General features: G+C 40.7%; 1 protein-coding gene across 1 annotated transcript; it reads right to left on the bottom strand.

Moving 5' to 3' along the window:
* Positions 1 to 11,476: 11,476 nt before the first annotated feature.
* tcima (transcriptional and immune response regulator a) lies at positions 11,477 to 12,433 on the bottom strand. Its single transcript, XM_023838429.2, has one exon. It carries the CDS (start codon positions 12,305 to 12,307, stop codon positions 12,005 to 12,007), a length of 303 nt encoding a protein of 100 aa, XP_023694197.1. The 5' UTR covers positions 12,308 to 12,433; the 3' UTR covers positions 11,477 to 12,004.
* Between the last annotated feature and the right edge of the window lie 2,460 nt (positions 12,434 to 14,893).

Consider the following 14,893-nt stretch of genomic DNA (forward strand, 5'->3'; position numbering starts at 1 on the left):
CTAGAGGGCAGAAGCAACTTTCTATGTAAGAGATGACCGTCAACTTATCCATCAGTGCCTCATAAATCAGAGGATGACCTCAAGTGACCTTCAAAAAGAATGGGTACCATTAAGCATTGTGAAGTGCACTGCTAGGACAGTTCATAACAGGCTCCTAGAAGCAGGACTGAAGACCCATAAAGCCAGGAAGAAGCCCTTCATCAGTGAGAAGCAGGGAAGAGCCAGGCTGGAGTAAAATGTGTATTTTACACAGGTGCATAACCATAAATTGAGAAATGAGTGAAACAAAATTTTGCTGTGGTCTCTTAATTTTTTCCAGAGCCGTATAAAGAAATGCAGCATGATCCTGCTAGGAGCAGACAAACGACAGCAAGGAAAAATGTCTGTTTCTCAAACACTATTTCCATAACTTCCAGTACAGCATGATGGTGAGCTTGTTAAAGGGCCCAAGAAGCACAGATGATGAGAGATGAACTCTACCCAGGATGCCATTCAAGTGAGTGAGGTTCTGGATTAGGCCACTGTGCCTGTGATGGAAGGTCATTGGTTCATATCCTAGTGATTCCCTTGAGCAAGGCCCTTAACCCCAATTGCTCTAAGGGTGCTGTTAAAGCCTGCTCTCTAACCCCAGAACTTGCTGTCACTAGTATGTGTGTCCGTGTGTCTCTTAGAAAGCAAGATGCAATAGGAGTAAAACCCGGTTTCCCCACAAGGGTGAATGAAATCACTATTCTTAGCTCACCATAACTCATACAGTTACGCCTACGTTCCTGCACCATGGGATATTTCAAGATGCCCATTCACCTACTGTAACTGTATGTCTTGGGAAAAAGGGAAGGAAACTTGGAAACCCACACAGATACAGAAAGGACATGCAAACTGTACATACACACTGAGATGGGGCAGAAATAAAACCACCAACCACCATTGCTGCAGATGCCTGGGTTCTGTCTTTGCCCACTTTGATGGCTCACCAGAGAATTTGAATACATTTCAATTAGATTTTCTGATCACATACAGTATACTGTATATGCACATACATAAATAAACACTAACTTAACAACAATGCTGTACACATTGTGGGCTCCCAGTGATGATAGTTTACAAATTTAAATTTCAATTTCACTCGAAGGAATGATTTTACAGATCACGTTTCAGTGAGAAATTGATGGTTTTGAATTGTTTTTGTGCTTGCGGTTTAGAGAGTGCAGTGAGCTGTAACCCCACAATGAACTGTGAAAATGAGCCATTCCAAGATGGGAGAACCAGCATCTTTGTTGTAGTTGAACACTACAAATGAAAGTATTACCACCCATATATAGAAAGTATATTTATTTGCTGGTAGCACAGTGGCTGTGACTGAATTCAGGGGCTGCATCCTTTTAAGGTTGCACTCGAAGACCAAGTGTGTCACATCGGCGGGACAAGGCTTCCCCATTTCAAAGGCTCTTTCAATTGTAGCCTAGAAATCCGTCGTCCTATTCCCACGGTGCCAAGGATGCATCCGGTGGATCCGTCGCAGCCCAACATATCCCAGGATTCATTGCACGGATTTTTAGAGAACTTTCAAAGGAAGCAGCCTACAAAGGCTATGCAGAACATGTCCTTCGAAAGATGTAGCCCCTAAATTGGGATGCAGCCAGTGCCTTACACCTCTGCTGTTGAAGGTTTGAATTCTCCTCTGTCTGTGGGTGTGGAATTTGCATGGTCTCCCCATGTTATATGAGCTTTGTTCAACAGCCCTAAGCCTACTTGGTATCATTAAGTTACTCGTATTGTTTGAATACAAGTGCTCTCTGACGGACAGGCATGCTGTTTATAGTATACCCCAGCCTTGTGCTTGGCTGGAAGATGGATCAATAAATTATTTCAAATACACCCAAGAGATTGTACTGCAGATACCACAAAGATACTCAACCATTAAGTCCTTACTTCTCACAAAGAGTACACTGATTAGGAATACTTGAATACTTGATTGAAGTGCTGAAACTCACATTTCTGATCCCCCAGTCCTTATCTTTAACCAAAAAACTCTTCATGTTTTAAGATATTTTCTCAACAGGCCGCCTCTACACATGAATCGATAATCAGTTTCAATTCATGTTCAGTATTATTGCCATATTTAGTCATCTGTCTAAAAACACTCAATAAAATAAATAGGATAAGAATAAAATATATAATTATTGAAACATTCATAGTAGGTTTTACCCACAACACTAAAGTCACATTTCATTAAATAATCAGAAAGGAAAAATATCTGAATAATACTGTAGCATATCGTATTCCGATAAGAACAGGCTACACTGTCACCGAGGACTGGCTAATAGAACTAGCAAGCATTTTTTTTCCATCAGTAATTTTATTTTGTCTAATTTGAAAAGGGACATTTTAGGAATAACTGGACAATGTGGCTCAGGAACACTTCACATTCAGCCCATAACGATATAATTTTTGTCACGAAGGAAATTATAAATTGGCAGAAGGAAAATAGGATGCAAGATTTTGCAGTTTCTGTTTCCTACGCACCTTTTTGTTACAATGGGAACACAGTGCACTAATGTGTTTCCTTGTTAGCACAGATATGAGTAAAGTAACTATTAAAAGTCAAGATAACACTGTGAATATGTTACAGATTTTATTAATGTGTGATATATGCAAGATTTTCTTGACTCCTAATCAAATCCTGTTTTGTGCCAAAAATTATTTTTCCATTTAAAGACCTGCTTCATAAAAACTTAATATTGCATTTATAGTGACATCCAGGATGTTGTCCTGCCTTGTGTCCTGTGTTGGCTGGGAGAAGCAGCACCCCCTCCCCCCCCCATTACGCTGTACTGGATAAAAGGTCAAAAAAGATTGATGGTTGATTATAGAAAAGTGTGTGTGTTTTCTCATTAGCAAATAGACAGTAAAATTGCTTAGAAATCAAAAACCTGACACACATTTGGCATTTTCCATGATTTTTGGCTGCTCTACTCTAATAGCAGCAGTACAGTAAATTATACTAAGCAGCAGATTTCATGTGCAGATCCATTTGCCCTTCTCCTTTAAATTGCATGGTGTGTTTGTTAAACATGACTGTGTAGGCTGATAGCAATGGAATGAGTGTCAAAATGACATCACAATGCGTGACATCACCATCACTGTGACTCATGCCACCACTGTTTCCTGACAGACGAACAGGCCAGCGTGGTCTGTCCTCCTGTACAGCTAGTAGTTTCCGTATTACGGCCTGACTCACTAAGAACGCTACTGTCATTTCTCACACTCTTCTAAAACACCTACCATGACAGAGTATTATAAATGTTATCCATAAAAAATTGTAAACCCAAAATGTCCTTTTCAACGCAAACTCGGTCTAAAGTCTACAACAAGCATTGACATTTCTAGATGTCCTAATCTGATTAAGGATTACTTGTGAGAGGTAAGGAGATCTGTGCTCTGTGACATAATCCCTGATTATAGGCAAAAAAGAGGTGATCAACCTCTACATGTGACTAGCAGCATTTGGGTACATTTCAGTACCCAAATTGCTCTTATGCACACATTGACACTTAATTACATACAACTACACAGTATAGCAAACAGCCTCCTCCTGTTGGCAACAAACCACGAGGCTGAAGCTGAATCTGATGACTAACTGACCATCCACTCACTGTTCAGCTAAACAGGCTAGATGTGTAACTCGATATCTGAAATGGCTGCCCTCCTGAGATTCACACACTGCGGCGGCTATAGTTTAGAGAGAATGGTGCAATAAACGAGAACCACCCAGTTGGTGACGAATCTCTTGTTAATAAGAGACGTCTGAGGAGAATGTTCAGAATTGTCAGAGCTAACAGGAAGGCTACAAGTGTCAAAATAACAGATCCATACAACAGTGTTTCGCAGGAAATAACGTTTATTTTGAGGGATGTTTAATTTCTAATCTGGGATTACACTTCCAAGGTACAGTACCAGTGAAAAGTTTGGACATGCCTACCCGTAAAAAGGTTTATTTGTACTATTCTTTACATTTTAGAATAATAATGAAAATATCAAAACTATAAAGTAACATATGGAATTATTCACTGGCCAACAAAAGTATTAAAGCCAAAACTCTGACCTAAACCCAATACAAATGTGGTGGAAAGGACCTGAAGCATGCGGTTCATTTGAGAAAACTGAGCAGCGGACATTCCTGTATGGAGGAATGTGCTAAAGGTCCTCCAAGCCGATCTGCAGGACTGATCAAGATCATTTTCCTCAATAAGTAAATGACCAAGAAAGATATTCTTGTCTCATTTGTTCAATTGTGTTCTCGTCACCTACTTTTAGGACTTGTGTGAAGATCTGATGAGGTTATATTTACACAGGAATATGGAACTACCTTTCAAGCAGCACTATATACACACACAGACACAGACACACACACACACACAATTTTTTTTCCCGCTTATATTTTAAATGACCTGTTGATACCCGTTGTCAGGTGCAGTATTTGCTCTCTGGATGAAATGATGTAACCCTCTTTGTAGCTGGATTGGCACATCCAAACTTTTGACTGTTACTGTATATAAAATAAAAACTGGGATCTGTTCTCACTGTTTTAGAAAATTCTTAAACTCTTTGTATAACAAACGATCTGCCCTAGTATCGTGACACAATTAGGTGAAGATAGGACCAGAATTATTCAAGTTAAGAAGAGGGGGTTCTTATAGTGATAAACATCATATAACCATTCCATCGGACCTGTGGAACTGATGTCAGCCTAGTTAAGGGCAAACCAGTTTAAAAGCTTTTTGTGCCAGGATATTGTATTACGGCTGCAATGATTCCAGCCCCACCCACCCACACACACACACACTCTCTCACTCACACACACACACGGCCTGCTTTGATGTGACAGGAGTTGTTAAGCTAAGCTGGTTTGAACAATAAGCTATGACCATAAGGTAAATAATTTTGTATGAACACACGCTCAAACTAATATGTTTCTTAAGATTTCCTTGTGCATGAAAACCCTTTTATGTACTTTTTTCATTATTATTACTCACCTGAGCAGAGACTAAAAGTACTAAAGTATGATTTGATTTTTTATCCATTCTGTCCTGGCGTTACGTGGAGGACCATCAGCACACTGAACTACAATTAGTGTTGCTATTTTGTTGTCTAATACTTTATTATTGCTCAAATTAAGGTATTTCGATGAATCATGACTTACTGCTCATCTAACCTAAGGTAGCAGACAATGATATGTATCAATCCATCTTCCAATTACTCATCATGGGAGAAAATTGCACTTAAAGAATTGATTATACATTTCAAGCAATTTTAAATAGAAAAATTGTGAAAAATATCAAAGACTTCTTTTAAAGTATCAAATCTTGTGTAATGAGTGGCCAAGCATAAAAAGGTCTCCTCTCTTTATAGCTACCGATGGACAGGACCTCCACAGTGGCCAGAGAAAGCCGCTTTAATCTCCCTCATTGCACTGGTCATACTCTCATCATGAGTTGCAGTGACTTTGCCAAAGCCAGCCAGAGCAAAGCTGAACAGTCGCATGTCACAGCTGCACCCGCAGTGCTCTTCCGGCTATAATGACAACGAAAAGGGTGAACACTTTCAGGGATTGGTAAAATTCTTATAAAAAGGCTAAACACAATAGGCCGAGGTTTTCGTTTGATCCACTATCTTTCTTGTCACTTCTCTTTAAGATGCAATGCCCCCTGTTGGGTGTGACGTGGAGGCGTCACAGGCATTAAAACAATGAGAAATACGTTTATGAGGCTATTTAATTGTATTAAGAGGCAGGTCAAATATCGAGGACCGAAGGGTAATGGCTGACAAGTTAGCAAGAGACTCTATGCACAGTTTGCAGTGTGACCTTGGCACTGATCTGTAGAGTGTAGCTGTAGTTGGGACAAAGCCAGGTGTTTCAGTCCAAAGAGCTTTTGGCAAGATGATGAACGGATGCCAAAAATGAAAGGACATGCACTCTGCAGATTCCCTCATATAACACGAATCCTTTCTGTTTACGTGGACAGGTTTAGGCCCCATAGTAACCGCCCAGAAAAACACAGATCAAAAGTACCAATGTCAGCAAAACCAGTACAAACAAAGCGCAGGTTCCACAACTAGTTTTGAAATTTATACCAGTGTGGAGGGTCATTGCTGGAGATTTCGGGCCCCATAAAAGCACATTTTATTGGATCCCCAGCCCAGACTAATCCAATTATATTCCAAATTATTTAGGGCCCCTGACTGACAGGAATGGTCATAACCATACACAAAACTGATTTAAAATATTCTACACGGTGGGGTCTTGTAGAAGATCTGAAGTAGACACAAAATATGACAGGTAAAGACCAGGTTATTACAGTTCAAAGTACAGAATTAAGTTCTAGATGGCGTAATTGAAGAGGAATACCACACATATTACCACATGCCACACTACACCCAATCAAGATTAGCCAGTCAGTCCAGTGCCCTAAGATAACCAACTTAGCTATGGAGCAATACATCACCGTGAATGTAAACCTACATGTCGCAATTAGGAAAAACTTGGGGTTAATTACATCACCTTGTTATTACTACAGAGAGGGCTAATAATTATTAAAGAAGTACTCTCCCATAACAGATTAAGCTATCACTCATTTTCCTTCCACAATTTAACCAACAAAAGCAGAGTTCTGTTACAGAATGTTATCCACACCACAGTCCATATTTTCACCTCCCCCAAAAAAGTCTACAAAAGACTGGACTTCAAAAGAAAGTCGCATTTTAAATTGTTATCCATCATTTAATAATAATCATGCCAATAATGAAAAACACATGAATATATAAATAGGACGAGTGTCAGCTATTGTTCTGCGTTTCCTCCACAGCCCTGCTCAGCTGCACCTGTGGCTGAGGGTGGGGAGAGTTTGCAGGAGGGGGCAGGGGAGGGGGGGGGGGGGCAGGATCGCACGAGAAAACAATGGCGAGGCCGCAACATGGAGACAGAGCGAGACAGTGAGTCTGCACAAGGCGCTGGCCATCCAGCCTGCGGGGAATCTCAAGCGGCAGAACAGGAAGAGGTCTCTCTGGGCCACGGTGTGCAGTCAACCAGCGAGAACAATGGAGGGGGCTCTCCTCTGCGTGTGCTGCACCCGGCCACACTGCTGGTGACCGAACACACCCAGCCATACGGACAGCCTGTCTCTGCAGATAGGAAGGGGCACTATCATCACGGGAGCTGAGGCTAGGACAGGCCAGCGCAGGGCTCAGCTCTACTGCCAGCAGCTCTGTTCAGAGGGAACACAGATGGCGCTAAGTGATTAATGGGTGGCATTACAAAGTGGTAGATCACTCATGGCTTGGTCATGTAGTGGACAGCTATATCCATTCACTGGATGGAAAAGATGCCTTCCTTTTGGAGTATTCTGTGTATCTGCATATGGATGACTCAACTTGTGGCCTACTGGGTGTCTACGTAACACTGACGTGTCTGAAACCATGCACTTAGAAGCAACTGTGTCAACTGCATTGTTGCTTCCCACAGTAGGGCAGAGGTCAGCTTATCACAAGACCACATCACAGGTCACGCTGGTTACGGTGTGGGATAAGTCCAGAAGAAACCTTCATCAATGTTTCTTTAAAAAAAAAAAAAAAAACAATGTTCAAAACTGATTCAACATCATCAGAGGCTCTCTAGTAAATGTAAATGTATTCACCCCTCAATAGTATGCATGAATATGTAAAAATAATTTGCTATATGTTCAGAATTATCTGACTGTTCCCTGACTGATTTATTCACTTTTCAGCAAAATATCCCTGCATTCCAGAATGGCATCTTTCAAGAAAACACATAACTCACACAAGCACGAGCAAAAACAATGATGTCTTTGTCTCTCTCATGAATTACTGCCAATTTTGTCCACTATCACAATATATGGCCTTGAGTTATGAAAGCATGCAGCAATTGCTGCTTTCAACATTGGCAAATAGGGACAGTGAGTGATGTAGTAGGACATGACATTACAGTTAAGTTCGTTATATACAGCACTGTGCAAAAGTCCTTGCCGGAAAAAAAACAGATCTTTCAATGAGTTCCTGTTAGTATAAAACTTATACCTTATGCCTGTCAAAGTGAATTAGCCATTTCAAAACTACTACTAAGATCACTCTGATATTTGCAGCAACCATCCAATACAGCCATGCATTTCTTTTATGTGACCGTTAGCACACCTCGTATAGCTAACTAATATTTCATTAACGTTTTTTTTTTTTTACTAATCAAGATACAGAATGGCTGAGGTGGCACGGCGTAGAACTGTTGATCTAGGCATCCAACTAGATTAATAACTTTTTGTTGCTCTTAATTTGTGTATGGTCGAATGCTAAGTTGTGTTTTTTGTTCTGAGAAACAGTGCGCTTACAACCCAGATAAATAGCTTTAAACGTGTCTTTTGGCTGCCTAAGACTTTTGCGCTGTTCTGTATGTAAATGGTAAAGCCCTGAACAAGAAGAGTTCTTTTAAGTTTTGTAAGCTAACACATGAAATAGTAATTTTGAAGCTGTCTGTTTTCGTTGTTTGCTTGCGCATATTAATCCCCTTCTTTTTGTGGGAAAAAGTCCTTTAAGGTTAGAAATAATTCCCCATATTACTCCATTTATTAAAAACCCACATTTGATCTATTTTCAAAATATCTAACTCGTAAACTATGAGGCAATCATGTCTCATTTGAGTTGTCTGGGTGTTGATGCTAACAAATGAGGCAAATTAAAGTTCTTTGGAAGACGACATTTAACAAGGAATTCTAGGAACTGGGTGCTGGTCTTAAGAAACACAACGGTTTCCATTCTGATGTAGATAATATAATTTCGAGGTGTATACATTGCAGTGTTACTTGCTCTGTTTGCATGTGCCGTTCTATTAAATTTGTACTGCTTTGAATTTCTCAAACCATGCTGAAGCCTGTTCTTCATACTGTATTTAGAATCTGTCCTGTAACCTTCAGGATTTTAGGATGTAGTAAGGTGTCATCAGAATAAAAATATGATCACAGAGAAGTCCTACATTATGAAGGTACTAAAGCCTGCACCCACTACTTAACAAAGAACCGCGCAGCTAAAGTTTGCTCTCCATATAAAGGCACTTCCTGTTCGGAGGCCACTGTCTGCATTTTTCTGTGCTTCAACCCGGCTTCCTGTCACCCTGGAAATGGGCTAAACACACAGGCTGGGGAGACCCGTCTGCCATACTGTCTGTGGACATCAAAGTGCCCACCGCTGGAACTGAAGGACAGGAAAAGGGTGGGAATAGCGCAGGCAGTAACATCAGACTCCACAAATGACAGTTAGGACAATTGCCACTTTAAACATTTACCTCCTGTTTCTGGACAGCCATAAATACCAAAGACTGTCAAACAAACCAGGAAGTAAAAATTCAAAATCATTAATAACTGCATTTCTTTTGTAATGGTTTATTATTTCATGTTATAAAAGAAGGTATTAAATATATCAAAAATCCACCCTTGCTGGTTCTGGCTGAAGACAAGAGCAAACAGTTATTTGGAATAATGTTTAAGCCAATGTGTGAGTATGTGAAAATATGTGTTACACGAGAGTATCCTGTTCCACACACACCTCCAAGTACGTGTAAGTGGCTTCACCCACCCATCAATCCATTGTCTATGATCGCATGTCTTATGTACTCACCCTGTGCATTTCAGAGAGGGGGGGGGTGAGTCCTCTCACTAAATTTAGTGAGATCATGGGTGATCAGTAAGTTTCCTTAACTTGGGACCCCATCAGTCAATTTTTCATGATTGAAAAGGGGCAGTTAAACCCTCAAAGGGGAGGGGGGGGGGGGCATTTTCAATCATTTGGCCTAAAGGAGCAGGTGCTTGGGCACCCCAGCCCCCTCTCACATGCATGTGCCTACACACACCTGATTAAAAAATGCCTCAGGGCTGGGTTTCATTTGGAAGGACAGAACAGGGGTCAGGTGACACCTCACTGTTCTCCTCCCTCAGAACCGGTTTGGGCCAGTGGTTGGAATGTCAGCGTGATGAGATTAATAGACACCCAGTTGCCTGCATCTTAGCTATTGAAGCTTGAGGGAAAGGCTGACGTAAATCACTGGCCCTGCGACTAACATTTACATTTCAATATACACTTTGAATTTTTATACATCTCCCAAAAAATGCCGTTTCTGGTGGGGATAGTAGGCCTTTAAGCCCAGAAATATCAGGGGACTCAAACAGCTTTAATTTTCCAAATTCCCAAAAAAATTGTAAAAAGAATTCAACTAATATAAAGCAATATAGTTTGATTCTATGATGTCAAAAGTTGTTCTGCTGTTATTCAGGGACTGATGTTAAATGAATTGTACGTAACACTCATTGACGGTTCCCACATGCAGATTCAAAGGATGAAGAAAAAAAAAGAGAGGACACTGAACTTCTCCCTGCCTCAGCAATGTTCAAATAACAGGCCGCTTATCTGCGGGGTGGGGGCAGATGTAGCACACCTTACACAAATACAGCCCCCGCAGGCAGTTTCATTCTCCAAACTGGTTTGTGCTGGTCAGATAAGCCACAAAACAAGGAACTCAATGGATATGAATGACCTTAGGCAGCCTGTAACAGTACCTCTCCAAATGGCCTCATCTGACACAGGGAATGAACTGAGGCAGTTTCTCTCACTGAATTATTTGCGGTCATTTAGACAAGATAGTGTATGTCCACGACATTTGCTCCTCTTGTTTTTCTTATTAGTCTCTCAATATGTGTTCTTTAATACTAATTGAAAATTTGAATGTGGAAATTGTATGTAGGTAAACAATGACGAACAAAATGTTTTGTAATTCATTTGTTTAATTTCAGATGCAAATGTTTATTTAAACTGGATTTAATATAATTTAAGATGCAAATGTTCATTTAAGCTGCATTTAATATGATTTTAATATGTGATTATATTTAATGTATAACAGCAAATATAATCGTCAGCTTCCTAAATTCAAGTAAATAAATTGAGACGCTTGGGATGTCTGCGGTTTATCAGAGTATATAATACTATCCCCGGCTCAGCCGACAATCAGCAGCTATAGCTTTACTACCCTCATGAGGTGTTCCGTTTACAGGAAGGTCAGAAAGTCAGTGGCTATTGGTGAAATGCAAAACACAAATTTCCATAAAAAAGAGCGGGCAGATTTTGTATAAAGGAATGCTTTGGCGTCAGTTGCATTTAATGTATTCATGCCTGTGGCACGAGCCAGATTTCAAAACATATATATGTGGATATATGTGGCGTAGAATATGCCTTACTGATGAACTGGTATTTTTTCAGATCGGTATAAATACCTGTATTACCAAAAAAGCTAATTAACTAATAAATGTCCCATCCCTCTTTTTTTATAATACTTATAGGCTACATATCTACCGTTAACACCTTTAAGATAAGACCGTCAACAAGGAACAACTTATAGTCAATGAAAAGAATAAAGCGAGTGTTAAGTATAATAATTTATTATCGAAACTGCAAGGTATATGAAACATGTTTTTATTTAATCAAAAATAAATTAGTGATCAATAGCGAACAGTGTTAGAGTATCTATAGCTATGCTAGTTAACAGATACAAAAAGGGCTTTGGCATTGTTCTCATAAAACTGAGGCGTATATCAAGCAATGTCGTCGGCACGAGATAATAGGCAATTTTTGTGTCACCTCTGAGGTGAATTTTACTTCTTGCATTATAACAAATGCATAGGGAACAGCGATCAGGAGTCGTCCGGGGGCTGCATGTTCTGTCCAGGCCATCGATCTCCATCTGTCCGATTGGGATCGCTCATCTGGTCCGGCGCCGCTGACAGGTGCAGCGGTAGCGCCATATGCATGTAACAGTCTGCATCTCGCTTGCTGTCAGCTGGAGGCATCACCTCCGCCTTTGCTGACGCCATTCACTTTCTCCGCCGTCGGCCCCGACTCATCCCTATAGTTCTCTTCAAATCATCTGAGTTTCCCGGAGTTCATACAAGATTCAGCGCAGTTTCAGAAACTGCCTGATTACGCCTGCGATCTGCAGGAACTTGTCCTTCTTCCTCTGCTTTAGTGCCATGAGAGCTTTGGCCGTCTCCTCTGGGTCGTAGGCATAGGAGTAGATGCTCCTCACCCTCTCCTCTGCCTTCATGTCCCCCGTTTTCTGGAAGAGCCTCATCAGCGCATCTTGATGGACGTTCTCGAAGATGTTCGCTGACGCCTTCTTGCGGTTGGCTGTGTCGAATCGGTTCCCGTAAACCGAAGGGCTCACACGGTGGGAGTCGGAAGACAAGTAGGTCGACATGTCTGTCTTTTTAATTTTCCGAGACGCTGAAGCTGTCGATTGCTTCACAAGGTCTTTGGAATAGGTGAATTCTGTGTCGCTCGGTCATGAGTACGAGATCATGGGCTCCGATCGTCCTATATAAAGGGTTCCCGGGATTACTCCAGCCTCCAGACTTATTTACAGAAATGACATCACTAGTGTTTTACACCCCCACCGGGAACGCCCCGCTTGGAAAGCACACGTCGGATGGTAGAAGGTTGCAAAAGAAGTGAAAGCGCACTATTTTAATGCACGATTCCGTTGGTAAGCTTGATGTCATGCTTGTTGTAACATATTTATTGTGGTGAAACAAAGAACGTTTATACCTCATTTGAAATGGTTGCGTGGATTCATTAGCTTTATTTTAATTGTTCCTCAAAATGGCATATTCGGCTTTTAAGGACAACTGAATTGGTACCCTAAAATAGTCAGTGCTTAATTTGCAGCAGTTTGGCAATGAGTGCTTCATTTACACGTTATTAAATTACCGAAATATGAAAACCGAATCATACACTTACTTTTAGAAAAACAGACCAATGAATTAAGTGCTATTTCTTCCTGTTTGTCCTATAAACCCCTGCACGGGTGATAACCAACATACAGCACAACATTTTGTTTTTTCCTCTCGTAGTCAATGTTAAATGTCCACCGATTATTAGAAAAAGGCATCCTCTATGAATCATTTGTTAAACTTCCAGAGAAAAGTATCTAAAATGCCACCAGACCCACAGCTTCATTGGCTATTAAGTTTCCACCTTGTCTAGAATGAAACTCAAATATCGTTACAACTAGTTTACTTCTGTTAAGTACCAATCTTATGTTATAAATGCTATGTTATTCATTTACAGAGAAGCCAGATGTCATGCCTTTCTTCTTTCAGCAAGTGTGGGTGATTTAGAGACGCCTTTTCACCTAACTGCAGAGGCAACTGTCCTACCTGCAGAAGATCTGTGCAACACGGGATGAACATGCATGAACACAGACCAAGGGCAGGACCCTAACTCCCAAACGTGGAGGTGTGAGGTTGCTGAGCTGTCCTCACCATCTCCTCGACCCCACTGGCTAGCCTCATCCCATTCCCATTTTCATACCACGGGGCAAATATCAAGGTAGTACTCAAACATGATCAAATCTGTGATAGACATAGAGCTCAGGTTTGTTGTGATATTGCCATGAGATCTGGGTCAAAATGGCATTACTAGCAAAATCATACAGGTTAGGAATCACACAAAAGGACATACACTCTAGCAAGGTCTTACTACATAAACCATAAGCAGTATTGCAGAAAATATGGCCATTTTCTTCATTTTTGGCAAAATTTATATAATCAACATTATGTTTAAGTTTTATGGTGGGTGAGGTTAATTTAAAAATAATCACCCTGCAATTTTAAGAATCATAATTCACAGATCCTTTCTTTTTTGAACTCCGATCAGCATGCATCTGTGTTATGAGAATGACACAATGCTCAGAAAACAATCTATAAATAGACTGTGTTTTTAAGCTGGAAATCTGTGGGAGAACACAAGGGGGTTTTCTGTCCTGTGCAGTGGGAAACCCTCTTGAGAAAAGGTGTTTTTTTTTCTCTCCTACAGGGTATTTCCAAACCAGAGTTTTCATTTATAATCCTTCCAAGTGGAGTCAGTTCTCACTGTCTCTGGAGAATGGTTACAATCAAATAAGTACGAGGTGCCGTTTCCGGCAAAAGTAGACTTCGTTAGTAATGATGAATAATATTTCACAAGAAGAAGAAGAAAAAGCTGTGCCAGGGATCACGATTATTCTTGCAAAAGCAGGGTGGCTGATCCTGTAAATATTTCTCCAACTGGATAAACAATTCCCAAAAATAGTCCTGTGAGTCGATATGGTCTCATTCCAGGCCCGAAAATAAGTTTGCATCCTGGCAAGTAAGGAAGAGGAATGGCCTGTCTCCTAACCCTGATATCTGTAATGATAAGCAAGAAGGTTAAGCTCACTGGCTACAGCTTCGGAAAGGAATATTTAAAAAGGCAGGCCTAAACATTCAAAGCCTGCGAACAAACTTTCCCAGCTTGTGTTTTCAACATTTCCAAGTGCCCCGCAACTGGGTGTTAGATTAACAGAAAAATTACTATATGCCAGCTTTTGACTTTAAAAATATCATGTTGTCCTTGTTGATATGAAATGCTTATTTGTAACTGTTTCAATTTGGCATATTGCTGTTATATGTCATTTCCTTGCTGGCAACTGTTAATACCAGATATATAGCAACCAGAAGCGATTCTGGGGGCCCTCCAACTCACCCTCCCCAGCATGGTAAAATGTATTATCTTTATTTTACTATGAAGTATAAATTAATAAAATCAACAAAGATAATTTAATAAACACAAGACCATTATTTTCACTTTTGTGAGAAACAGAATAGACAAATAGAGCAGATTTGTCGTTGCAATGTGCTATGCAATCGGACGCCCTCGGGGGCCCCCCTCCCAGCTCGGGGCCCGAGGCCATTGCCTGCCCTGGCCGTCCTGTCACTGCGCCTCTGATAGCGACAGTACTGAAGTGGCTAGCACGGGCTTTAGCCAG

This window comes from Paramormyrops kingsleyae, chromosome 2 (assembly GCF_048594095.1).
Source record: "Paramormyrops kingsleyae isolate MSU_618 chromosome 2, PKINGS_0.4, whole genome shotgun sequence".
In the NCBI taxonomy this organism is placed as follows: Eukaryota; Metazoa; Chordata; class Actinopteri; order Osteoglossiformes; family Mormyridae; genus Paramormyrops; species Paramormyrops kingsleyae.